We start from the raw sequence: 25,060 nt of genomic DNA, 5'->3' as shown, positions 1-25,060 counted from the left end.
AACTAACATTTTAAATATAATGCTTTAGTTTACACACAACGGCAAGCCAAACTTTTAAGAATATACTTTCATTCAGCAAAAAGTGTCATAGGAAGACCGCATTAGCAGGTAGCGTGAACTAAGGCAGCGTTAAACGTTCACGAACAGCCGTTACCTGAAGGCAGCCAAAGTTCGAAAAGTATGGCGCCGGAGAGCTTGACAACAATAACAGAGCAATGGATACGCGATAGGTTACAATTAGAACATCCCTGTCTTGGTAATATTTTCTCCTGCTAGTACAAACGTTTTATGGGAATAAATAGCAGCTAACAAGCCGTGGCATTAATATTTTGTTATCTAAAGCAATTGTAGCTAGTTACTGTCTCAAACCGTAGCATCAGTTGCTAAGCTAACGACAGCTAACATAGCCACCAAATAATTGTCAATTCTATACATGAGAACCAAATAATGCAGCGCGGTCTCATTTATACATGAATTATACTTTTTAAACAGGTGATGTCCGCTCACTGAGCCTCCCGGGGACGTATGAGGACGGGAAGATCAGGCATCTTGGAAACGCACTGATTAACTTTGTCCGGCTGAAGTCTCTGGACCTTTCCAACAATGCCCTCGTTTCCGTACAGGTAACTTTAGCTTTAAACACCGGGTCGTGTTTTCAAGCTGTGAATGTTTGTAGATGTTTCATCAAATTCCACTATTCTTAACTGATGTCACAACTGGAAAAGGTTAACCACTTAACGTACAGTTTTTCCCTTGCATTTCTTCTTTAAGTTGCTTTAAAAAACTAAAGTCATGTGCTAAACCGTCCGAGTGCAACACGCTTATTGGCTTGTTAAAGATCCTCATCAGAGCCACATGGTGACATTTCTAGAAATATTCAAATCCAAGATGTACTGTGCAGGTGTCTTATGCTGCCTGACTGACACACCTGCCCTCCTTCACCCACCCCTCCCTCTCACCACAAGCCTGTTCACAGGCAGAAAGTACAGTGACGTTGTTTTGAGCGTATCTGATTGTCACTGTTACCTGGCCCCTTTCCTGTCCAGGGAGTTCAACATTTGAAAGTGCTGGAGAGGCTGATCCTGTACCGTAACTGCATACCTTCCCTTGAAGAGGTGGAAGTACTGTATGAGCTGCCATCTTTGAGAGAGCTGGATCTCCGGCTGAACCCTCTGACCAAAAGTCACCCACACTACCGCCTTCATCTGGTGCATGCCATGCCCAGTCTTCGCAAACTCGGTAAGACATAGCCACGTCGGACAGATTGTGCTAATCTCAGTTTTCAGCCTAACTGGGCGTCCTCCTTTGTTTTCTAGATGGCTGTTCAGTCAGATACGCCGAGCACAGGGCCGCCATAATGCAATTCTCTTCTGACCTTCTACCTCAGCAGAGGAGCTCGGCTTTGAACCAGGCTGCTGATCGAAGGTACACTGATTGTCAGATGCTTAAATTTAATGACTTTATGTATCACACCTCTACCAAAGACCTGGAGAACATGGAAAACACCCCCAAAGCTCTGGAACACACTACATATAGATATCAGGGAAGCAGGGCGCGAAATATTTTCACAAGAAAGCTAAAAACATATCTCTTCACTTTAGCCTTTAACTAGCTGTGACTTCCTGATACAGGTCTGAAACTTGTGCTTTGCCTCTTGCTTATGCACTCCTGTATTTCTTTTAAATTGTTGTATTCTACCTTTTCCTGTCTTTCTTGTCTTCCTTGTGGTTTTCAGAAGCAGAAATCAGAGACTGGCTTTTGTTGATGACCTGACCAAGAGGACCTCTTTCCTTACTAACAGCGATGAGGTTGTGTTGAATTTTGTTGCAGCAAATCATGGAGACCAAAGTGAAGCTTGGCCGCTCGCTGACTCCGTTCACAAGGAGGCAGAAGGTAAGATGTCAAAGTCCAAAAGCTAATTCTCAAATCCAAACCAGTAGAACTTGAGTTTTGTTTTCAAACATCTTTTATTTTCAAACTGTCTTTTGTCTTAAAGAATCGAAAGATTTTACAGAACAAAGGACTTCTTCTCCGAAACAGGTGATTTTTATTTCACAGTTGGTCAAACAGTGTTACCAGTAGTACATCTTCATTATCATATACTGCATGTGCTTTATCTTTTTAGGAAACTGCTAAATCCATCCTCAGGCACCCCCGCACAAAATATGGTAGGTTTTTGCAGCTCTCTGTTCAGAGAGTTGATTAGAGATGCAAAGTTAGTCGTGTGCACGTGGGTGGTTTATTATGAGGATGGAGATTCCTACAGCTTATATGAAATGAGCAATACTTCATGGTTCAATGGCAAGTTTCCCTACTTTAGTTCTAGCTTTATGTGGAGCAAAAAAAATCATGATCCATGAGCAATTTATGACAAATCAGCATTCTCGTTACTAATCAGTACCTCTTATTTTTAATGGTGATTAGAACAGGTAATCATAGCTGGATGAACACGGGATTAAATACTTTTTCTTCAAATAGTAATATACAGGTCACTAAATTACAGTTATTGATGCCAATGTGTAAAATCACCACTAGGTGGCGACAGAAGCCCCTGTGTAGAGAAACGCAGACCTGTGCCTGGAAAACAAAAGCAAAAAGACCTCCCCAAACAAGGCAGACATGTGGCCAAAGTGCATTTTACTCCCAATCCTGGTAAGGCCCGAATATCTGTACTTAATAAAATCCTTTGTCAGAACTTAAAAAACTTCAAACACCAAATTTTCAGTCTCTTAACAAGTTGATGAATTTACGTTATGAACATTTTTCCAGATCAAAGTCACAGCTCTTCATTCATTAACATCCGGCCTCCCAGTCCACGTCGTCCTGCTTTGACTCTGTCTGACCGCTCCAACCCCATCTTACATCCTCCAAGACTGACTTATTCCAGCTTCAACAAGACGGAAGGGGGCTCCAGCCTGCCGCAGCAAGCAGAGGAGGAAAAAAGGGTGGGAAGTTGATTCATTTGTTATTTTTATCATATAAATTAATTAAATAATATTTTTCTCTATAAACTCAACTCTGACTCTACCTCCCAGGGTAGTTATAGGAAACCCCTGGAGATGTTCCTCAACCTCGTGGACAAACACTTCACAGGAAAGAGGCATCATAACAACTTCCTGTGTGAGTTTGGTTTTTGGGAATGTGACATCTGATTACAGAAGGCCTGAGATAATAACTATCTTTTCTATTTTTGGCTCCAGCGCAAGCAGTCCAGATCCTGGGCATGATGGAAAATGATATTTCCAGTTGGGAGGCTGAGGTCAGGACCTTAAGACGGGAAGCTGATGCACTGAGTTTTCAAGCGGCTGTGCGAGAGGAAGGGCACAAAACTGAAGTCCGTAACCTCTCTGCTCAGCTGGAGGAAGCTCGCAGTGCAGTTGTAAGTGGATACAGCTCTAGAAAAGGATGTTGAGCTTTAGCTGGCTTTGGTGAGCACGCTGTATTTATTGTCTTTACTCTAACACAGGGCAAACTGAACGAGCAGCTGAGGATTGTCTTGGAGGAAAATGTGGCTCTGCAGAAACAGCTCATCAAGTTAGAACGACAGTATCTCAAGTCTATGATGAAAAGTTCACCTATTACTCAGATTAAAGGTGGGCGTAAATGCCAGTTGCAGACTTGTACAAGTGAGTATTTTGCTGTTTGCCTTACTCATACTCTGTGCTTCCTCAGAGGCTCAGACACAAGTGGAGGAGCTGAGGCAAGAGATCATGGGGCTGAGAGAGAAAGTGCAGGAGGCCGAGAAAGTCAAGGAATTGTCAAATATGCTGCAAGAAAGCCACAGGTAAGAAGATGCAGCCATCGTGGTGTCAACACACACACAAAATTGATGTTCTTACACCTAAATCAGCCCCACTCTGTTGGATGTTGGTGATTGTGCAACTCCTGCAGGTCCCTATTGGCTACCATCTAGTGTTTGCTAGCCGAGCTGAAGGTAGAAGTGGTGTTCTTTGAAGGAGAGTTTGAATGAAGACGAGCACAACAGGATGAAAACCTCAAAGCCCGGCTGTGCAGAGCGTCATATTAGCATCGCATTCACTGCACGAGGCCCAGCAGCTGCACACAGTTTTTCATTCATTGTTACGGTTTGTCACTGCAATGTGCATTTATTTTTTGGTGTGTATTAAGTTCCCAGTCCTTGTGTATTTATAGCATAGTGTTTATTATTTCAAAAAAAATATGTATAGGCTGTGTTTGCTTGACGTAAACAGTAATGGGGGAAGGCATTCAGTTCACGAAAGTTTGTGTATAAGTGTGTGACAGGGCTGTTGTGTTAAATCATTATAAAGAGGGAAATGTTAGTGAGGAGGTCATAGTGTATTTCCTGGATCAGTGGCAAGATTCTGTCTCTCTGAGCTGTTTTCCCCCATTTTTTCTTTTTTTTTAGGTCACTCGTGTCTCCATCTGCTTTGTACACTGCAGTGGAATGAATGTATCTAGATTCCAGCAGCTGCACTGTGACTTTATTTATACCTCTGCCTTAGGGCTGGAGAGCCACACACACACACACACTTGCACTTTCCTCACACAAACACTAATGCAAGACCTGGCAAAGCAGGTTAGGATGTGGATGCTGCTACATAAGCTGAATGTAGCTTTTGCTTTTATGTGAACGTTACAGGTCACTGGTTGGTGTTACTGGTGGGGAGTTTCACAGTGTTCCTGAAAAAGCCAAAAACAAAAAACAAAAAAAAAAACCCAGTGTGTTTTGACTGGCACCCTTTAACCTACTCAGCAGAGAGCTTCAGATGTGTGTTTTCTTTTTTATTTTCAATAATGCACTACAAATCATGAACATACATTAAGAGGCCGAAAGAACAAGAACAAAAACACACTGCATGCACCGGGGCACAATAGTACATTAAGTTATTTTAAAAGAAAAGAAGACAATGTTGTTCCTCCACATTAAAGGTGCACAGTATTTGGCATTAAGCACAGAAAACAGATCATATTCGAGCTACTGCAGCAGACAAAGACTGACACACTGATAGCTGCTAGTTTTGCACTTGATGCATGATTCTTTATCAGCTGAGGCTACAGGAAATGTCTGAAACTGTCACTATGTTGGAAAAATATTCTACAAAAGTTTATTACCTGCTTGCAATTTTCCCTTTATCTCATACGTACAGTGTGTAAGGATACAACAGTAAAACCCTGCTTTTGTTTTCAGTGGAATTTGTACTTTTGATGACAGTACCACCCATAAAAGGTGTTTTCTTTACCAACAAACAAATATAATAGCATTAGAGTGCAGCTGACTTTGTACATGTACAGGTTGATACATATTGATTTCAATATTCATCACTTATTTTTTTTTTTTTAAGCAAGAAAATATTTAAGTCTGTCCAGTAGTCTGTCCTCACAGCAGGCACGGCAGTTCAGATAAGATATGACAAACTCCTACTGTCATCTATATGCTTCTGAATCAAATGCAATATACATTAACATGCACAAAGTACAGCAATACAGAAAAAAAAACAACATAAGGAGCCAGTGTCATAAATTAAGCCATGTGGCTATAAATTTTTAGAATATACACAATCTTACCACAAATATATTAGAACTACTGTATAGAAATCTGATGAGGAAATAAGTCAAATGTTAAAAATACAATCTTGTACAACTCAGTTCATCTACTGTGGTTAGAGCGTCCTCATTGAGCTGAACTCACCAATTAAAAATTCAAAAAGCATGTTAGCAAAATGGTTTATGTGAGGGGAGATACAATAAGGTCTGGATGGCGACAGGAAGAGAAAAGAAAAGGAACTCCTGCACATTTAAAAGGTTTGCATGGAAGGAATTTTGTTTTTCATGTTTTACATATTCACAAACGCAAAAAGATACGGCAGCGGTGAGAAAAGCGTTCGGTCTCGCGGTGAACTGAAATGTCTTTTCGCCCAGAAGTTGAAAACAAGTTGACAAAAACCTTAATATTATTTTTCTTGGTTTGAGCTGAAGGCAAATGACTCAAATGACGGTGGGAGCTTATGAAATAAACAAAGGATTAAACAAACGGGGGTGGCAGATAAACAACACTGAAGATGGAATTAAGAATTTAAGTTTTCAAAAGAAACAAACTGACAACATCAATGTGAGAAAAGTGTGCCAATTGTCACTGAAACCCTGCACAAAATGAAAACTGCATCTCTTCAGCTACATCTGGGAATAGAAAATGTTCCATTAAAAAGTGCATTGTTGTTAATTCATCAAACTGTTGTCCCACTTCTGTTTTTCTTGGCATGTCGTTTCAATTGTGCTCAATTAATATTATAAGGCCCTATCACAACAGCAAAGCTCTGATATTCATAGCATAGCAGTTTCTCTCCGATGTTCTCTTCAGTGTTTGGCAGTAACTTGCGATCAGACAGGAATGTACCAGCTGGTGATGACTTTGTAAAAATAGATGTAAACAGTTTTCCAGTTCTCACACTTCACAAAGAGAGGAACTCAAAATCATCTCTCTCTCTCACACACACACACACACACATACACACACACACAAAATATATGGGTGGGAAAATATATGAAATCCTATTCTTTTGTGCTTTCTTTGAGTACTCTTAATAGAAAATTATCCTAGTAGTTGATCAAATGTTTTTTTTTTTTTCCTCATCCTCGCCCTCACATGGGTTTGCCCACAGTGGGTTTATTCACTTTCTTTTCGTATGAGCCTCGGTGTTTGTATCCCGAGACGTATCCGGAAGTGTCGACTATGTCTTCTCGTCCCGCCTTACCCTTCCCGCGGCCGGTGTTGTCAAACCGCTCCTTGTGCGAACCTGTAAACTTGGTGGTGTCCGTGAGACGGGTCACTGTCGGGGAAGCCACGGCTCTCTGTGAGGAAGTTTTTAAATCATTTGAGTGAATTCTGCGCCTTGTCGGTATGAAGTCAGTGACATTCACGCTTTGAGTCTTACCGTGACTCCTGCAATGACGGGTGCCTTCCCCTCAATCAGCTTGAACACCTCGGCCTCGGCCTCCTCTCCAGTCTTGTCTTTGTATTTCTTGCGGGCCAGCTCTCCAAGTGCAACCTTGAACTCGTCGTACGTGATGTTGCGAGAGGATTTCTTCCTGAAATGTAGGTGGAAAAGGATCTTAAGCATGGGATTAACACTTGTCCCATCACCGTGTTTCCCGGGACAGGAACTCTATTTAGGTTTGCTTTGTCAGCAGGTCCTTTCCACAGCCTCTCAGTAAGAGTTTGAAAGCTTGAAAACGAGTAGTGTACATGGAGCCAAGTGTGATCGCTTCAACATGGCAGATGTAAGACAGCATGGAGGTGAACTACTGAGATGAGCACTGATAAAAACTTCACTGTTTGGATGTCTTCTCCCAGTGCTTCGGTACTCAACTGTCGTCTGAGAAACTCCACAGACTTACACTCACACACACGCACACACACACACACCTGTAGGCATTAAATGCGACTCTTCATATCATGCATCAGATTCTTCTTTTTTCATCTCTTTAAGGGTCATTGCAACAGCTAACAGTAATCAGAATAAGTATGTAATACCGTAAACTGTGAAACCGTGATATTTTCTGAGGCAGTTGACAAACCGTTGCAACATCACCCTGATGTTTTCATCCCAGCCAGAGACGTTTCGACCTGCTGGAAGCAGCGAAGTGCTGGAAGGGTTTTGTGAATCCTCGTATTCTCACATATAAAATCAAACCGTTGTAACGTTGACAGCACCATACCACAGATCATCATCATCAATCATCCTCCGTCTGAGAACGCTCCAGTTTAATTGGCTGTGCGCCCGTTTCACCTCCATGTTAAAAGTGCATAGTAACACAAATACAAACAGCCATCGCTGTGGTGATAAATCACCTAAACAACGGCCTATAAAGCCTGGAGTCTCCCTGGGCAACCTGCTGTCATAGCAACAAGCTACAGTAAACAGTGATGTTTGGTTTTATTATTAATTTGACTCATCCAGTGACCCCATTTTTTATTTTATTTTATTTATTTTTTTTGCTTTTGTTTGGGCGATCCATCAGTGTTGAACCTTTGAAAGCTCCATTCCTCTGCGCCTGTCTCTCGTCAGGAGGGACACTGGACTTTCAGCTGCCACGACTGTATGAGGGAAGATAGCTGCGTGTCCTCTGCACATCTCCCCAAACTGAGCTAACACATTCTCCAAAGTACACAAATGATTAAGCCGCATAACTAAACAGCTAATCGCAATCTGAGGAGGCGGCGGCGGTAAGGGTTAAAAAGGACAAAGGTTAGAGGAGGAGTGGAAGTTTTCATTTGAGATACTGCTGTCGCTTAGTTCAAGCATCTGCAGAATATGGTCCATATGGATCTGACGCGGTAACTGACTATTCGATTTAAAAATACCCCTGCACCACCTACAATCGTGCTCAGTGATGAGGAAATACTACCAAAGCCTGGAAAATGAAGCAACCATAAGACCACGCTAGTAATTAATTAGCCCAAGACAGATTTCCAGCTCATCCATAGTTTATGCTGCGGTGTTCTGGCTCCAAGCAGGCAGACAGCACAGTAGACAGGCAATGTTCTGCAGCAGACCTCCATACCCACAGTAAATAAGGACTCATCCACCCGTGCCGTCATTAGCCAGTGCTCATTAAGATGTTTAATTTTTCGTGTGTGAGCAAAGAGCTTTGACACTGATTAAAGGGAAAGTGGAGGTCTGCATCTCTGGCATGGCAGCCCTCCTCGGCTCAGTCATGCCTGCAGTCAGAAACTACATGAGCCCCTCCCCCAGTCTGTACCTCCTTTTATCCTGTGGCTGCATCTGAAATGTACGTACACCACAGGCTTTGTCCAGATTCTACTGATTCTACTGTACGGTCCTCCCTGATTAGACCTTGTGCAGCTCAGACAACAGGGCCTGCAAATCCACGTGCCAGACACACACACATCCAAGCACCTAATGTATACAACATTATACAGATTCACCACGAAAAGAACGTATGTATGGCAGCCGGGGAACTTTCTTCTCTCAAATCCTTAAAGCGGTTGCGTTATATTGTTTGCACATTTCAAAATATTGCTCACCAAAGGAGCGTGATGAAAACAAGCTTAAATCCCACAGTCAGCTTAAAGTTCCCACTCCGGTCTTGCCAAGAAAAATGTTCACAGCAGTAAACATGAACGCCCATTGCCATGCCAACTGTGAAGGTGTTGATGTGGGTGACTCAAAGTCCAGAAAAACAAGGATACTTCTTTTGCTTCACTGTAAAAAGTGATGGCTGAAATAACGAAGGACCGTTTGGATGTATACATATCCTTAACAGCTATAAAACCTGCATGACCTTTAAGAGTACTTTCTTGGTGAAGTTGCTCATTATGTGTCAGCAGAGGCTCTCCATTGCTAAGTGCACAATAAAGGTAATCATGAAAACATGTAGACTGCAAGTTATCATTTTTATGCTTTCATCTGCATGTTGCATTCTGCATTGTTATATTCTGCCACCTTCGGAGCATAGACGTGCTATGAATGATCTGGGATAAAGCTTCAAAATATAAACATGGATAAAAAAAACCTGGTCAAAAGTACAAGTCAGTCTGAGTCTCTAGCATCTGAAGGCACATGCACGGCCTTGTACAGGCTGTGGTTGAGGACTGGATCCTGCCTCAGCTGAGTACCTTATACATTATATCTGTGCAACTTTCTACTTAATACGCATGATATCAGAAATTAAAAAGTAAGCCATTTTAGTTTCCACTGCAGTGTATGCTTAAAAGCATACGCTAAGCTAATGCTTCTATTAAAATAGAAGCATTAGCTTTGTGGAAACACATTTCTTAAATACTGGAGCACTCTCCTATTATAAAGACAGGAACAAACAGTCTCAAACAGAAAATAACACTAAAAACCATTTTGGAACCTCCTGTATATAAGTGTGTACACAAAGTGACGGAGACTGAACTATGATTACACACCAGCAGAAGACGGAAAAAGCACTAAATCAATTTGAGATTTCCAAGCAGACATTTTTCACCCCTGCAGCGAGACTCGATGATGAGTGGCTTCCAGCCATTCTCTTCTATTTTGGTGCTGTCTAGCAGGACAATCTTTATTCACAACATTCAGCCAGGGTAAAAAGCTGCTTTGTGTATGAATGAAGATCTCCAATACAACCATGTGCAAAGAGCCCTGTCCTTTCTAACAGCAGCTTTTATCTTTCCAACGTGGGGTACATCTGTATATATCTTCCTGCAGATGAGTGTGGTGGGGAAGATATTTGCACTCATCTGTCAATGTGTTATCAATCCAAATGGTTTGCAGACATGCAATACACTTTGTAAATGAAAGCACAGCTGTACAGATGAAAAGTTTGTCTTCTTCTGTGAAATAATATTGAGGCTACAGCTTATTATTCGACTCTACTTCACTTAAATCAAGCGGTAAGGGATGAGTCAACCTGGCCTGAGGAGACGCAGGATGAGCCATCTTGGCCTCTTGCTCTGGCTGCTGTTTCTGATGGACAGATTCAGCTGACCAAACTTAATATACAAAACAAAGGCAGCTTCCAGAATAGTGCCTGAAAATATCAGTTCATGTTAATATTTCATTGGTACAGGCACTAGTGAAACATGAAGAAACAGTTGACATCTTAATTAATTCTTTCAACTGCAGTCAGTTTTCATTGTCCTCTCTGGCTCGTCAGTCAGCGTACAATAAGGTCGGTGCCTGGTTTACTTGACTGTGTGCTGAAGACGAAGCCATTGATTCAATTCTCTGAACACTAATGAAATAGAAAAGAAATATCCTTCGTTCAGAGACAGTTTTCATCTCCACCTCTGTTTTTTACAACCACAGTGCTACCCTTTCTGCACCCCTTTAGTGGCCTTTCGGGCATGCTGGCTTAGGTGACTAAGCCTGCAGTCATCTCTGCTGTTGCAACAGTAAAACAGCACGATATAGTAAAAGAAGACAATCCTGTAGTAGCATGCCTGTTACAAAATCTTAGCTGGCTCAAAGGTTGGAAGATTACACAGACTTTCAGAGGATACAAACCCATATAGACACAGAGAGAATTGACAGTATTTAGCTTTAAATGCACTATGCATTTGATGCCTTTCTTACTTGACTTTGCTGAAGACGATGTCCACGTCAGTGAGGGTGATGTTCTTGCCGTCAATCACGCCACAGTCCTTGCAGAGCTTGGACCAGTTCTTGCCATGCATCTCCTTGCCGGTGGCACGAGTGTCACCATGGATGGCAAAACGCCGAAACGACTCTTCCAACGCCGTTATCTCCACTGGCGTGGACGACCCCACACCTCCTTCACTGGTCCCATTAGACTCGGACGAAAGCCTTTTGGATGTCCGGTCTTTAGACTGTTCACTGTGTGGCCGTAAAGGGGCCGAGGCCATGTTTGGATGCTTGGCTGTCTGGACTTTAAAGTCGTCTATGTTGTCTCTGAGAGGGAAAAAAATACAACATCATCTGATGATCATCATCTGAACATGTGATGTAACAGGTATACATGGCAGTTTTCAGCTGAGATAATATAATGGAAAATGTGCAGTATATGCACGGAAGCCACTCATTTAAACCACATTTAAACACAAGTGGTTTGAGAAGAGCAGTCAGTGGGGCATATTAAGGTTAATTAACAACATTAAATAATTCCAGTAAGTTTTTCAGGAAAACAGGTTAATCTAAATCATCAGATTCAAGAGAAATAGACATTTAATCACATGCCTGTACACCAAGGAGGAGGAAGAGGATATTTGGCTGAAGTACATCTGATGTAATCCTGTTCTGCAAGACTTGCAACGGACAAACTCTTTTGGAGAAACTGAACATTGGATCTTAAGATCAAGACATGGCATGCTAGTTTGTCTTTTGGCTGTCCCGTATTGTACGGTACTTCTGTGTCACAGGCGAGATTAGACTCTCCAGAGGTGTGTTTCTGTGCTCACGCTGCCTGTGAATGGGCAGATGTCTTACGTGTTCTGGCACAGAGGTGAAGGATATAAATAGATCTCTGTGGAATTCAAAGGCGCACAAATCGAGCACCAAGAAAGCAGATGGATATTTGAACTAACACAAAATGTGAAGCGAAAGCTCATTATACTGGAGACGACACCGAAAACTTACTTCTGGTCTGCCATGCTGGTGCAGGAATTTGGTTCCTTCTGTACAGTGCTCGGATTAGCTGACTTTTGTTTTCTCTTTGTGCTGTGGAAAAGATGAGAATGGAGGTGAATACTGTGAGAGGATGTGTCTGTGCAGATGTGAGTGCCAGTGAGTGGAAGGCATAATAAAGAAAAGAATTAAATTAAAGCAATTAATGCAGCTACACTACAAAAGCATGCAATATTCCACTCTTGTCCTCATCATCCTTTTATCGTGCACAATTATTTATGACATAATGTCTAATCCAGTCTGGAATACATACACAGACACACAGACGGAGCTACATTTAAGGAAAGCCTTCAGAATAGACTGAATAATAACCACAGCTTCACAAAGAGCTACATCAAAAGCCTCTTCATCATCATTAACACCAAATTCCTTCCAGATCAACACCTCAATGTTAATTATTGTTCGTTGTGACAGATCTTAAAGGTTGGATTTGCAAGATGAGCGCTGTAGGGATTCCACTCTATACACATCATCACCCTGATTTGCATCTCTGTGTGCAGAGCAGCAGCATGTCACCTTCTCAAATCAGCGTCACACTTGAACGACATCCAAAGTGCTCACCCTAATCATTATTCCTTAAGTGAGATGCAGGAAAATCGAATTACTAACATGCAAAATAGCAATAAAAAAAAGGCCTTGTGCTGTTTCTATTAAGATAATGTAACCCTGAGCTGTATTTGTCGCAAGTGATGGTGCTCTGCTCACCTTTCAGCTGTTCCCATACTTAGCTCAGCATCCTTAAAGGACGTGTGGTGCCATGGCGCGGTACACCCCAGCAAAGTCTCTAAAACAATTTGCCAGCAGTGGCACTTGCCGCAGTTTAAATAGGTAAACAAAATGCCAACTGGAGAGAGATGCCGTGTCCTGTGGACTAAACCGTCTGCTCCAGCTAGAAAAGTTTCAAGCAAGTCGCCTTTAACATGCAGTCACTCACCCCCAATGGCACCATGCAAAGCATAAAGGGTTTTGTCTCCACGACCCTGTGGCCAGAGATTGCCAATTTGACCTTGCTCAGGCCAGTCGACACTTAAATGGGTACAAAAGTTCCACGACTGACACTGCATAAAGCCATTATAATCAGGATGTCGATTCTTACGGGAGAAAAAGAAGAGATTATTAACGTGTGTGAATAATGGCATTCAGAGCAGCAGACACTGGGAAGCCTTTGTCCAGTGCTCGTGGCTTCTCTGTCTGACCCATGGCCATTTCTTCACACATACACACGTGGTGACATCGCAGAGTACCACTATTCATGGCAGGGGTTTTGTAGTCATACGTCATCCAGGACTCAGGACAATGCAGACGGAGTTATAGAGGTTGTTTATTTCTCAAGCATAGAGAATCACCAATGAGCTGCACGTGTAAAGTATATTTACATCACTACGAGAGAAGTCAGTTATCAATCAAAATGCATTTTGCTGCACTCATAACTTACTATTCAGTATACTTCCAAAGAAAACAAATGAATGAAAATGATTTCTCGCCTCAGAAGTTATAAAACATGTATTTAATTCATCTGCAGCCCTTGTTACTGGACCATAGTTTAAGGGGTTCAAGGCATAATTTTGTGCACCACTTGTATTTATCTGATATAAAGTAATCTTCAAGAACAAATCATATTTTATCTTAACAGATGGAGTCCAGAGATCAGTGCTATTATAAAGCTCCACTTGGAAAATGAGACACCAGTGTGAGTTTTTTCACAGAAACTAATGCAATCACATCTAAGGCTGCCATGTCCAGTTACTTTCAATACTGATTGATGTGGGGGGTTTTTTGTTTTTTGTTTTTTTTTTAAATTGCTTAACAATTTAGTCTAGAGAATAGTGGAAAATGTCCACAAGGTTTTGTCCAATACCCAAAGATACTTAATTTATAAAAGATCATCGCACATGTTGGAGTTATTAATGAACACAGTTCCAAGTTTAAGTGGGGACCTGCTATTTTATAACCAATAGAATCATATTGTAATGCAAAGGAAGGATTATTACTCTTAATAACGTACTTTACATGGAAACACAGTCCACTAAAATCTTTATATTATCATGTGATGCAGGTTTTGATGTTCCCTGCTTCAGTTGTTTGTTGCAGCTTCCTGTTATGCCCACAGTGAAATTCCATCATGATCAACTTTACTTTCAGTGGGGATCCACATCCTTTCAAACAAATCAGCCACTTGCTGTGTGCTTTCCTTTGTGTTTCAATGACAGCAGCAAAATCGATGGGAAACAAAGGAATCTTTTCACTGTCCTCCTCCAATTTATAGTCAGTAGTTTCAAGTGCCTCAAGTCCTCCAAGTACAACAAGCCTCCTCAAACCACATCATGTTCAGTACATGAGAGAGGTCATTAACACTGCAGTTCAGTAGCCTAGAGAGGAACACAGATGAAAGGACAGAGCTTTTTTAGTTGTATCATTAGTGTGGAGTAGAGACCAGTTGGTACAGTAAAGCTTTACCTTTCTGAATTGCTACTCTAATGGTATTTGCTCAAAATCAGACAAATACAGGCATCATTTCAGAGCAGTTTTGTCCTGTGCCTTGTTTCTGCCCCACTTTGCCACATCCAAACGAAAAGCCATTTGGTTTAGGGCAGATCTCCAGAGACAAATCTGTGACTGGATGACAGCATGCTTACATACACTCCCCTTCTGGCAATACACTGCACAGATGAGTGCTTTAACCATAAATTGACCCATTTTGAACTGCATCTATTCATAGCAACAATACTCTGGAACATTCTACTCGTTCTCAAGGGAGGAGATCGGCCAGCAGACAACACGCAGGATAAAATACCAAAAACCAAAAAATTTGTGTTTAGCTGTTCGTTTGGCAGATGGTGTTTAACTCACAAAATGAAGACACTGTTGTCAGAGTGATGTGCATGTATGTGTGTGTGTGTGTTTGTGTGTGTGTGTGTGTGTGTGTGTATGAGAGAGAGAGAGCAAAGTGTTTAACAGTAGTCTACTCCTCCATCATGCCATCGTGGTGAGTGGGCATGCAAAGATCCCATCTGCTTTCTATCCAGATCAGTGTCCTTTCCAGGCTACTGCTCTGGAATGTGACAGTGTCAGTCTATCAAAATGTAAAAAACATCATCATTGCCCCCTCCCCACTGCTCAAGACAGACCTCCATCTATACTACACCTTGTCTGCCCGCTTTCTGGGAGTAAGTACTACTCCTCTGGGCCTTAAACCTCCATCGTTGCCCTAAAACTACTCAAACACAGCAGAGAACCGTACCGCACCAATGATTAGTCCACTCAAAATTACTTTGATGACTGATTCATTTTTACTTTTTTCAAACAAAACATTTAATTGTTCAAGTGCTCTGTTGGTTAGACGAAACAAAAGAATTGATGGCATCACCTTGGCCTCAGGGAAATAGTAATGATTCATCCATTCATTGAGAAAATGATCTGCAGATTAGCAGTAATTAAAATAATCATTATTTGCAGCCCTAATGAACCACAGTGTTGCACTGGCTGAAGTGTTCTTTCATTACTATGAACGTGGGCATTGTAGTTCTTTTTTAGTTAACCCCACAGACACTGTCCTAGAGGGGTTCATAGTGGCGTAATCTCAACATCCTCGTTCAATTCCAGGGATTCCCCTCTCTCCCTCTCCCTCTCTCTCTGTGTTTCCTCTGTGCATCTTCACTTTAAACTAGTGAAGGCAAAATACATAACTAGTAAATACTCTCTAACTCTAACTCTGCGGCTGAAAATGGTCCCCAACAAAAGCCCTGTTTACTTGTACTTGAGTAATGTTTGCTAAAAACTACAGTGCTCTGCTGTTTTAGGACTTAATAATAATAATAAACAAGATAATTGTGAACCTTTTTGCAGAGTCACATCTTCCATAGAAGAATGGGTTTGTGGCCGTGTGCCACAGATAGCACGGGGAAGTTGGAAAACAGAGAAATGGACAAACACATTGTTGGTTTTGCTCAGTAATAACAAAAATATGCCTTATGAACAAGCCTTCAGCATGGCCTCAACATTGTTTCAGGATTGTTCACCTGAAACCACTCAGTGCAACTTCCAACATTTCCCAGTTTGGCCACAGTCGCCCCACCCTCACTCTCCACCCGAAGACACAAGGAGAGAGGGCATGACATCAGCGTGCTGCAGCCCAGGTCTGAGGTCACCACCATGCTGTCTCTGTCAGTCCCCCCTCCCTAAACCCTATAACTGCTTTGTGAGTCAAAGATCTTGGCAGGCATTGTGCAGTAGAAAAACAAGATGTTTGAAATTAGCTGCAGTGGTTATTGTTGGCAGCAGCAGCAAACCAAATAGAGGTATAAGGCAGTGTAAAGAAAGCCCGGGGGTCCTTATACAACCCCACATTTGTGAGGAATATGTGATGCCAGAGACAGCAGTGTCCCTGACGAGGCTCAGATGGAGGGAGGCCTGTTGAGCCAGCAGCAAATTAGCTGTGATTAGAGTCCAGATAGAGACTTTTAGAAACCAGACTGTGTTCCATAATGTCTAACTTAATTAATTAAGATAGCTCATTTTAAAGTCTCTGGAATGTCATCTCTTTTACAATAATTTATAATCTAGCAGCTGAATAATGAAAACGCAGTGAAACCACAATAGCAGCTATTCCCTAATGTTAAGGTCAAAGTGAATAAATAATCCTCCCTTTGGTTTCTTGTAGTAAAGACAATGCTGTCATCCCACAATACTTCATTTTACCCCAAAGCATTCCCATTATTTTGTAAACCTGACCCGAATATGAGTCACCACAAACAAAATAGGGTAATTTACACTCTGAGGTTAATTGTTTGTGACAGAACCCAAAGGCTGTTGGACTAGTGCAACGAAACTAAGAACAGTAAAATCTGGGACAAACTCAGTGACTGTGTCTTCTTCTCATGCATACCTAATTCAACCTATGGGGAGAACGCAGCTCTGAAACCACTCACTGAGAAGGAATAAGCATATTACCCTCCTCAGGTGTACTGTCTTTGAATAAACAACGTAATGCAATAATAACTTCTTTTCTACTGCTATAAACAGCAGCAGTGGAGCTAATTCAATTCTGGACATTAATTTTCTATCAAGCAATCAACATACACATAATTACACCAAATCCATATAACTTGCCTCCTATTACCCTCACTCATGCTTCAGAACTCAATTAACAGAAAATCAGGATGACAATAAAAGGAGGAATACTTTTTTTTTTTCTTTCATGCATAATTATGTAACTACCTACATGTAACCCAACAGCTTGGCATGAAGGCTGCAGCCACAGGCCAAACGGACTGTCAATCATTCTGTCTAACCAATAATGGTGCTTATTGGAGATTCCTCCACTCTGACTCTCACCGAGCCCACGTTTAAAAGATAAACAGAGGAGGAACAGCTCGTGTTTATGTTACAGGACGCGGCTGCAGCTGCTGGCTGAACCTCTGTGTCTCAGTCAAATATGTTACATAAACTTGCAAAATGTCAGATTCACACAGAGTCCACGTGATCCGTTTGTTATTGTCAGCCCCTCGTGCGTGCCTGCTATTGCAGAACATGGCAACACAGATTTTTTTAAAAAACAGAAAAAACACAACAAACCTTTCATATTGTACTCAACCGAGTGAAAAACATGTTGCCACACGTCTTCGCAGCTTACAGGGTGTCTTCTATTTCAATGGCAGCATAAAGGAAGCATGCGGAGACGCCAAAACAAAACAAAACCCACACCTAACACCAATCAGCTGAATTTGTGTCATCGAATTCTTCATTTTTCAGATTGTCAAAACATGCAGGTCTACCTTGAGCCAAAACAAGCTGCGATTCGCATCAGCTAATAAACCAATAAATCCGTTTCAATCACCTGGTGCCGTAATCCTCCACCTTCTGTCAAATTCACAAAACCATAACTGCGCGTCGCAGAGTCTTCAGGTCTGTTTCCTCCTCGCAGCCTGAGCTCAAGTCCTCTCGACGCCTCGGTCCCCCCGAGATGCTGAAGAGAAACCAGCCCGCTGATTGGCTGCAGCCGAGTGCGACGGGCTTGTTTTCCTCTCGCCTCGTCGTTGCGGGCTGTGATGGTGCTCAGTGGAGCGCTGATAAACAGGCAGTATGAGCCCCGAGCATCTTTTTAGTGCTTTTGAGAGGCGGGGGTGGAGGATGTAAACAAAGGGCGCGCTTGGTTTTATATAGGGGATTTCATCTTCATTAATAAACAACCAGCGAGAAGCCCCCGTGTGTGTGTGTCTATGTGTGTGAGAGAGAGGTATCATGAGCCATAGTCAGGAAATGCATCTCAGAGGGCAATGGTCACATACAAAAGCAATAAAAACATAAATAAATCTGATCCTTGCTCTTATCTGAGCACAGAATGTCTTAATGTCCCGATGGTGGCCAGAGGGAAGTGACTGTCCGGGCTTCATATCATGATGAGCAGTTTGTCAAAACAAATAAAAAACGTTTTTCAACATCCTCTCAAGACGGATGCTCATCCTCCCAAGGCTGCCCTCTCAAACTTCCTCCTCTGATGTCCAGCGCAGTAATGTGTTACACAACGAGGAGCAGCTTAATGGCTGGACATGGATGGACATTATGTAACCTCCAGTCTCACTGATGATAAAGCAGTGCCAAGCTCTCAGATGTGCAATTCAAAGAGTGGGGCAAGAGGTAAAACATGCACGCCTGTGAGCGAAAGACAAGGCCCAGAGTGATGACAGGCTTCATGATGAAAGCAGGCTGGACTGCGCGTAATCGCTTCATGACATAATAGTCCACCGCAAGCTGCTTCAATTGCGCCACCACGTGGTCAAATGCAGCCTTTACTGTCAAATTGGGCTAAAACTGTGAAACCATGAAACCACACACTGTACAACAAGGAGCAAAGCAAAAGTGACTTCATCTTAACTTTTTAGAAAATGTCCATTAGACTGAAAGGATGTTCTTTGAGGTCAGTCACACCTGTGGCATCCTGTCCAAGTCAACTTTATATGAGACACAGCCTTTCATTAAGCATCTGTCTTCTCTCTGAGCTTCATCTGACTCAGGCTTCCAGCATTTGTTTCTCAGAAATTCCCCTTCTCATTGAAAATAACAAATAGGAGACCAAAAAATTTATATTTACAAGCAACTTAATTAATGCTCCTACTTTGTTAACTTGACAGTTTGAAGCTTCCAGCTTTTTGTGTTGCTTACAAGCATTTGTTCTTTCAGACAAACAGTAAAAAGAAGAAAGTTATTTACGTTGGACTATTGGTGCACTGGGGACCACAAAGACTCCACATTACATGACACCACACATACATGTGGCCCAAATCACACTTCACATTATTATATGATATTTGATAACTGAAACATAACTACATATCACACTTTGTAGAACAATATTCACCCATTTATTGTTGGTCACATCACAGACAGTCCACTCTGAAACAAGAGACTGTTAAAGAAAGCAAACAAAATACTTTAATTTCCGGTCAAACATACCAATTTCTGGTCCATGCCCCTGAGTGGTGAAAATATGACACTGTACAAACACAAGATACAAGACAACACTTGAACTGGCAGCTATAATCAATACAATAGAGGCATAAATGTCTAAAAATATATAGATATATTCTTGAAATTCATACTGTGAAAAAGACAAATTCAAATAATTTGTTAATGAAGAGTTTCAGTAGACATTTGTCAGAATAGGAAAAAACACCTCATCATTGAATTTCAGTAGCAGCTCAAGTCTCTCCACTATACCACCAATAAACAAGTCACCTTCCTGGGCCTTCAAAACATCCTGCTCAGAACCAGTGAGCACATGAGCCTGCAGGTGCTGCAGAGGTAAAGAACTGCTGAGCTTAATCCACATTCATCTAAGAGTAGAGAGGCTCCTTTAACAAGCTGGGTGATGAACACATGAAGTAGAAATGATGAGGGAGCTTTGTGCAACATCTCCACCTCATAGTCCTGCTGTTTTCTTCAAATCTTGATCTTTTGAATCTATTGCTCTGCCCAGTGACACTTGTCATATTGCCACAAACCTCATGACGAACTGGCGGGACACCCATTTCACTCACTAAGAAATATATTTTCAGGTCAACATTACTTGCCTAAATGTTGCCTCTTGCACTGATTGCTGTGTCTGTCGCCCAACGTGCGTCTCAGCTACAGACCAAGCTGTTGCTGATGAATGAGTGTTCATATGTCGCTGGTAAATCCAAACTGTTCAGCTTAGAATATAGACAGAAACATCTAGAGGAGGTCAACTTTGGCTGTCTATAGTGCCACTATGTGGTCAAGTATGCTGAAGAAGAAAAATAATGAACCAAACATGGAAATGTAAATTCATAGTCTTTACTATCAAATCACTGGACAGTGCCAGTTTTGTGGAAAAAGCAAAAATAAAACAATGCTTTAAATAATTCAACTGTCATCATAAAAACACATAGCGTCGATAAAAAGGAACAAAACACGAGTACAGGTCCACAGTTATGTATCAAACTGCTGTCGTCAAGTCCAAGAGGTCCTTTGGTTGTGTGGCTCAGTTTCATGAGGCATATCTTCAAAATAAATAGTTCCTCGTCGCAGAATATCCTGATGCACCACCATGCAGACATCAGCTACTGCAAAGTATCATCTGGAGTCATAACTGAGCTGCCCAGAGGGTCCTGCACTCCAGGAACACTGTCAGCAGACTTCACGCTGGCCCTCTGAGCCTCTTCATCACTGTCAGGCTTCCAGCTTTTGATGCTGCTCATACATATTTCCCCTTTCAGACAGAGGAAACAAGAAGAGATAAGTACTATTTACACACTGCAAAGACAAATACTCTGAACTAATAAAGATAACTGACAAAATTGCATTTGTATGCATACTGTATTTACAATTCATTTACACTTTTACACACAGCTCTTTACACTGTGATGCAGCCTGAGAACAAAAGTCCTTTTATAAATAATGTGAACCTTCTCTTATTGTGTTTGTATTTTACTGGAAGGCAATTCTAATATTCTTGCTCCTCCATGTTTGTAAATACAGCCCTGAATACTTACTTGCTGTGCTCTCAGTGGGATTTTCTGTGCCATAATGGAAACTATTCTCCTTTTCCGCTGACTTCTTAAAGTTTTCCAACTAGACCAAAACAGATTTTTAATGCAGTATTAGCCATTTGAAGCAGGTGAAATCAGTCAAAAAGGAAATATAAAGTAAGTCAGCATGCTTACCTCAGTGCATATGGACCCTGAAAGCCGGCTTGTGAGTAAGCCTTTATCGTCAAATTTGCAGGTACTGCAGGTAAACCAGAGCGGCATTAATTATCCTTCTCTCCAAAATTCGATTTAATTAGTGTCTAACAAGAAGTGATTAGTTTACCTTGAACTCTGTGATAATGCTGGCTCACAGTCAACTGAGCTCTCCTGAGTCTTTAAAAGGGAAAAAAAACCAAATGCTTTATACACATGACCGTATAAACAAGTGACAGTGGGAGGTCAATGCGAGGTCTCACCTGTGGAGCCTTGTTTTCGGTTTTCGCGTCATGTGGATTTCTTGCCTCTGTGTCTCGGTTTCTGGCTTCCTTCTGGCGCTTCATCTTCACATAATCATATGTGCTTATGCCTTTATAAACTGGAAGGGCAAGACGAGAACACACACCAGCGGAAAATGGTGAAGACTGTTGACTGGATGAGGAGAAAAGAGCTTAAATGTCGGTCTTGAAGACCGTGACTCACAGAGGTAAAAGTGGAAGCCCAGCAGATGGCCGAGCAGCAGCAGGCAGGTGATGCTCAGCAGGACTGTGACAAAGGCTAATATAAGGAGACCAGCTGAACTAGTCTTCATGGGTGCTAAGGGTAAAAACACCAACCAGGTACCATTCCCCAGCACACCTACAGAAAGAACAACACACTTAGCTTTTAAAGATACAATCAACAAAAATACTATGAAAGCCATTTCTGTGCCTTCCATTCGGTCAGATAATGAAAGCTCAATATTCTACTGACTCACTGTTGAACTGTGGGGCGGTCCGTAGGGTGTTTGGATCCATGTAATGCTGAATAAATATGAACAAGATGACAACAATGAGCAGGAAGACACCTAGTGTAGCAGAGGACAGTGCCACAAAGAAGCACCTGAAGACGACACAAAAAGCTGGATGTTAATTTACACATTAGATTTGAACGCCAACCGTGACACAGGAAGTACTGTGGTTCATCCAAAAAGTTCTCCTACCAGTAGTTTCTGCCACCCACGCAGGTGTTCAGCCATTTGCAATGGTGATCAAAGTCTTCCACACACTTGTTGCAAACACCACAGTGTTTTACTTTGGGGCCACTGCATGAAGAATGATTACGTCGACATCATTAAGCACAACATTTAAAAAAGCAAAAATCACATTAGAGGCTTTGGATACATACACCTTGACATCACACAGATAACAGCGTAGGTCCTGGATGACATGCGGCTGCTTTGTCCGGTCAAAAAGTGGCATTGGGCTGGAATAGCTCTGTTTGGCCCTCACACTGGCATCTGCTGGGTCTATAGTCACAGCAGCAATATGGGTAAAAAAGTGTACAATGAATGCCACGGCCATCAGCTGCACACAGCAAGAGTCAAGGAAAAAAGCAATATACACTGGAAAAAATGCTTTCAGTGTGTGGCAAATGTGTGCCAAAAACTGAACGAAAACTGTTGCACACAAGTGGATCTTTTGTGTGAGAAATAAAGTCAGCTCTGAAGAAATCAACTGTTCTTAAACCAGCGCTGACATCATGCCACATTCAACATGTGACAAAAACACCACTGATTATGTCTTTCGGACGTAATAGAGACCACACAAACAGAGGCAGAGTCACGTCTGGTGTGACTGGAGCCCATACAGACGGCCCACACAATAAAATCCTTGTCTTGTCCTGCAGCAGAGACTAATGTTTGTTCCATATTCAAATCTGAAAGCTTCACACTTAACGGTCAGCTCAAATGACAGCACGCTGCGCGTTAAGGATACAGCATAGGCCACATGGCTCCATGGCACAGGCAGAAGAGGGATGTAGATGCCGAAGCTGACTATGGCGAGGTAGCTGTACAGCAGCCAGCCGATCACTTGGAAAGCCTGAGGGGGCCATGACCATCCGTTCATCCTGGGAGGCTTGGAGGGCACCAGCTCATTTCTGCTGCTGCCACGGGCGGGAGCGGTGCGTCTCAGCCTCTGACTGAAGCAGTTCATCTGGACAGCGCAAGAGAGGAAGAGACACAGTCAGTGGAGGAAAAGTTTCTTCCATGTGGCTCAAAAACATCCATCCACACATGTCACACACAGCCTGGCTCCAGCATAGTGTGGCCGCATTTGCTGGGGAAATGAGTTAGGAAAATGAGCTGAGCGTCAAGATAGTGACTGTTCACCCATTATGGACAGACACTGGCGACTAAATCAGCAGCCTTAGGTTAACCTCACTGGTATAAATGGGGTGGACAAAGTATCAGGAACCTGGGAATACAATTCAACTGAAGTAGGGCTGCAACAAATGATTATTTTCATTGATTGATCTGTCGATTGATTAATCAATTTGTTTACATGGATCAGTATTTCCCCAAGTCCCAAGATGACGTCCTCAAATGTCCACAACCCAAAGATATTCAGCTCACTGTCACAGAGGAGTAATTAGAATTGATTAATTGTTGCAGCTCTGCCCCAAAGTGCAAACTACAGCCCGGAAACTGAACATCATAATGAAGGAAGGGTTTCTTGCTGAGTTGTTGCATTAACTGCACTAGTCTAGTTTTCAGTGACTTGACAACATTAAACAGACAGAGGCAGTGGACCTTATCCACCTCGACACATGACGAAGGCAACACTGCGTATAAATAACAAGAGGGATATTATCTGTCTGTCAGAAAACAGCTGATCCACAGTCTGAGGAACATCACTTTCTGTGTAAAAAAAAAAAAAAAAAAAAAAAAAAAAAAAGGCTCTGACATCACATGTTTGGCTCTTGGCCGTTGTGCTAAACCCAAATGAACTAAAAACCTGCAAACAATCAACAATTTGTGGACTTCATAACAAAAAAAAAGCGATTAATAATTTTATTTGTTCATCAGTGTTAGACCTAGGAGTGAAATATAGTGAAAGAGGTAATAGGTGAAACGTTTGGCTGTGTGTCTTCCTGGAAACTGTTGCCTCCCTTCTGCTAAAGCTCCAGCTAACCTTCATCAGAGGTTATCTGCCTCAGCTCACCCCACATTATGCATTCAATCCACACACCGCCCGCTCGGGTATTTTCAATTTTTACGTCTTATAATAAACAATTAAAACATGCCAGCAACACCCAGTAGGCAAATAGGTCTGTATGTTTCAACACATGAAGAATTACTTACTTTTGCGGGGGAAAGACGGCGATCATAGAGTTACAATGGCTCCTATTCAAAGACATACGGAGATTTCCAGCGCTTGATATCCCATGATTAGTTTGTCAGACGGGTCGGTGCTTCAAAAAGTAAAATTCACATGGTGAGCTAACACACGCCGCCAGGACAGCGCAAAATAACAACAAAACACCCGTAATAGTGGATAAAAGGCACAAACGTTGTTGAATTTATGTCAGCGAAGGACTGAGTGAGAAGTTGAAGAAACAACTCAATCAGCAGGTCGTCCCAGCGCCATGGAAACTGTCCTACTGCGCATGCGCACTGACGGCTCCCCTCAAGATAACCAGCTTTCTATCTTGGCCCTTCGCGGACTGAACACGCATGTAGTCTGCCTCGCAAACTCAATCCCTGCGGATCTTTTTCATACTTTCAGGCCCTGGAGAATAAAAGCTCCCCCCAAAACAGCCAATGCTCTTTTCCTCTAGAAAGCAAGAGGGAACTGCGAACAAGTGATATGCACATGACACTTCTGCTTTCAAAAATAAAATCTGAAGTTTCTGATGCAACATCATGCTGAACGTAAACGTATACTGCATGCATATGGCTTTAAT

The 25,060-nt window shown here is 42.1% G+C and overlaps 3 protein-coding genes across 4 annotated transcripts; 1 reads left to right on the top strand and 2 right to left on the bottom strand.

Annotated features, from left to right (window-relative positions):
• The first annotated feature begins 172 nt into the window (after window positions 1-172).
• Window positions 173-6,208, top strand: cep72 (centrosomal protein 72). The gene is made up of 14 exons (XM_076736347.1): window positions 173-256; window positions 493-623; window positions 1,047-1,239; window positions 1,317-1,425; window positions 1,736-1,893; window positions 1,997-2,040; window positions 2,126-2,168; window positions 2,536-2,652; window positions 2,770-2,945; window positions 3,036-3,120; window positions 3,201-3,379; window positions 3,467-3,593; window positions 3,673-3,784; window positions 3,892-6,208. The coding sequence occupies exons 1-14, from the start codon at window positions 181-183 to the stop codon at window positions 3,911-3,913; spliced, it is 1,572 nt and encodes a 523-aa protein (XP_076592462.1). The 5' UTR covers window positions 173-180; the 3' UTR covers window positions 3,914-6,208.
• On the bottom strand, window positions 4,744-18,804 carry tppp (tubulin polymerization promoting protein). Of its 2 annotated transcripts, none has more exons than XM_076736350.1 (5): window positions 17,968-18,804; window positions 12,084-12,164; window positions 11,064-11,399; window positions 6,915-7,068; window positions 4,744-6,831 (listed from the first exon to the last, which is right to left on the bottom strand). In XM_076736350.1, the coding sequence occupies exons 2-5, from the start codon at window positions 12,095-12,097 to the stop codon at window positions 6,622-6,624; spliced, it is 714 nt and encodes a 237-aa protein (XP_076592465.1). In that variant the 5' UTR covers window positions 12,098-12,164; window positions 17,968-18,804; the 3' UTR covers window positions 4,744-6,621. The 2 variants fall into 2 exon arrangements, with proteins under 2 accessions (XP_076592465.1, XP_076592463.1); XM_076736348.1 differs by lacking the exon at window positions 17,968-18,804 and adding an exon at window positions 12,837-13,355.
• Window positions 18,805-19,475: 671 nt separating this feature from the next.
• On the bottom strand, window positions 19,476-24,731 carry zdhhc11 (zDHHC palmitoyltransferase 11). Its single transcript, XM_076736334.1, has 11 exons — window positions 24,459-24,731; window positions 23,092-23,310; window positions 22,502-22,680; window positions 22,317-22,418; window positions 22,092-22,216; window positions 21,818-21,973; window positions 21,595-21,713; window positions 21,462-21,511; window positions 21,314-21,377; window positions 21,143-21,221; window positions 19,476-20,859 (listed from the first exon to the last, which is right to left on the bottom strand). Exons 2-11 carry the CDS (start codon window positions 23,308-23,310, stop codon window positions 20,711-20,713), a joined length of 1,242 nt encoding a protein of 413 aa, XP_076592449.1. The 5' UTR covers window positions 24,459-24,731; the 3' UTR covers window positions 19,476-20,710.
• Between the last annotated feature and the right edge of the window lie 329 nt (window positions 24,732-25,060).

Source organism: Chaetodon auriga, chromosome 8, assembly GCF_051107435.1.
Source record: "Chaetodon auriga isolate fChaAug3 chromosome 8, fChaAug3.hap1, whole genome shotgun sequence".
Classification (NCBI taxonomy): domain Eukaryota; kingdom Metazoa; phylum Chordata; class Actinopteri; order Chaetodontiformes; family Chaetodontidae; genus Chaetodon; species Chaetodon auriga.
The sequence above is the reverse complement of the archived record's forward strand: the minus strand, read 5'-3'. Positions and strand labels throughout refer to the sequence as shown.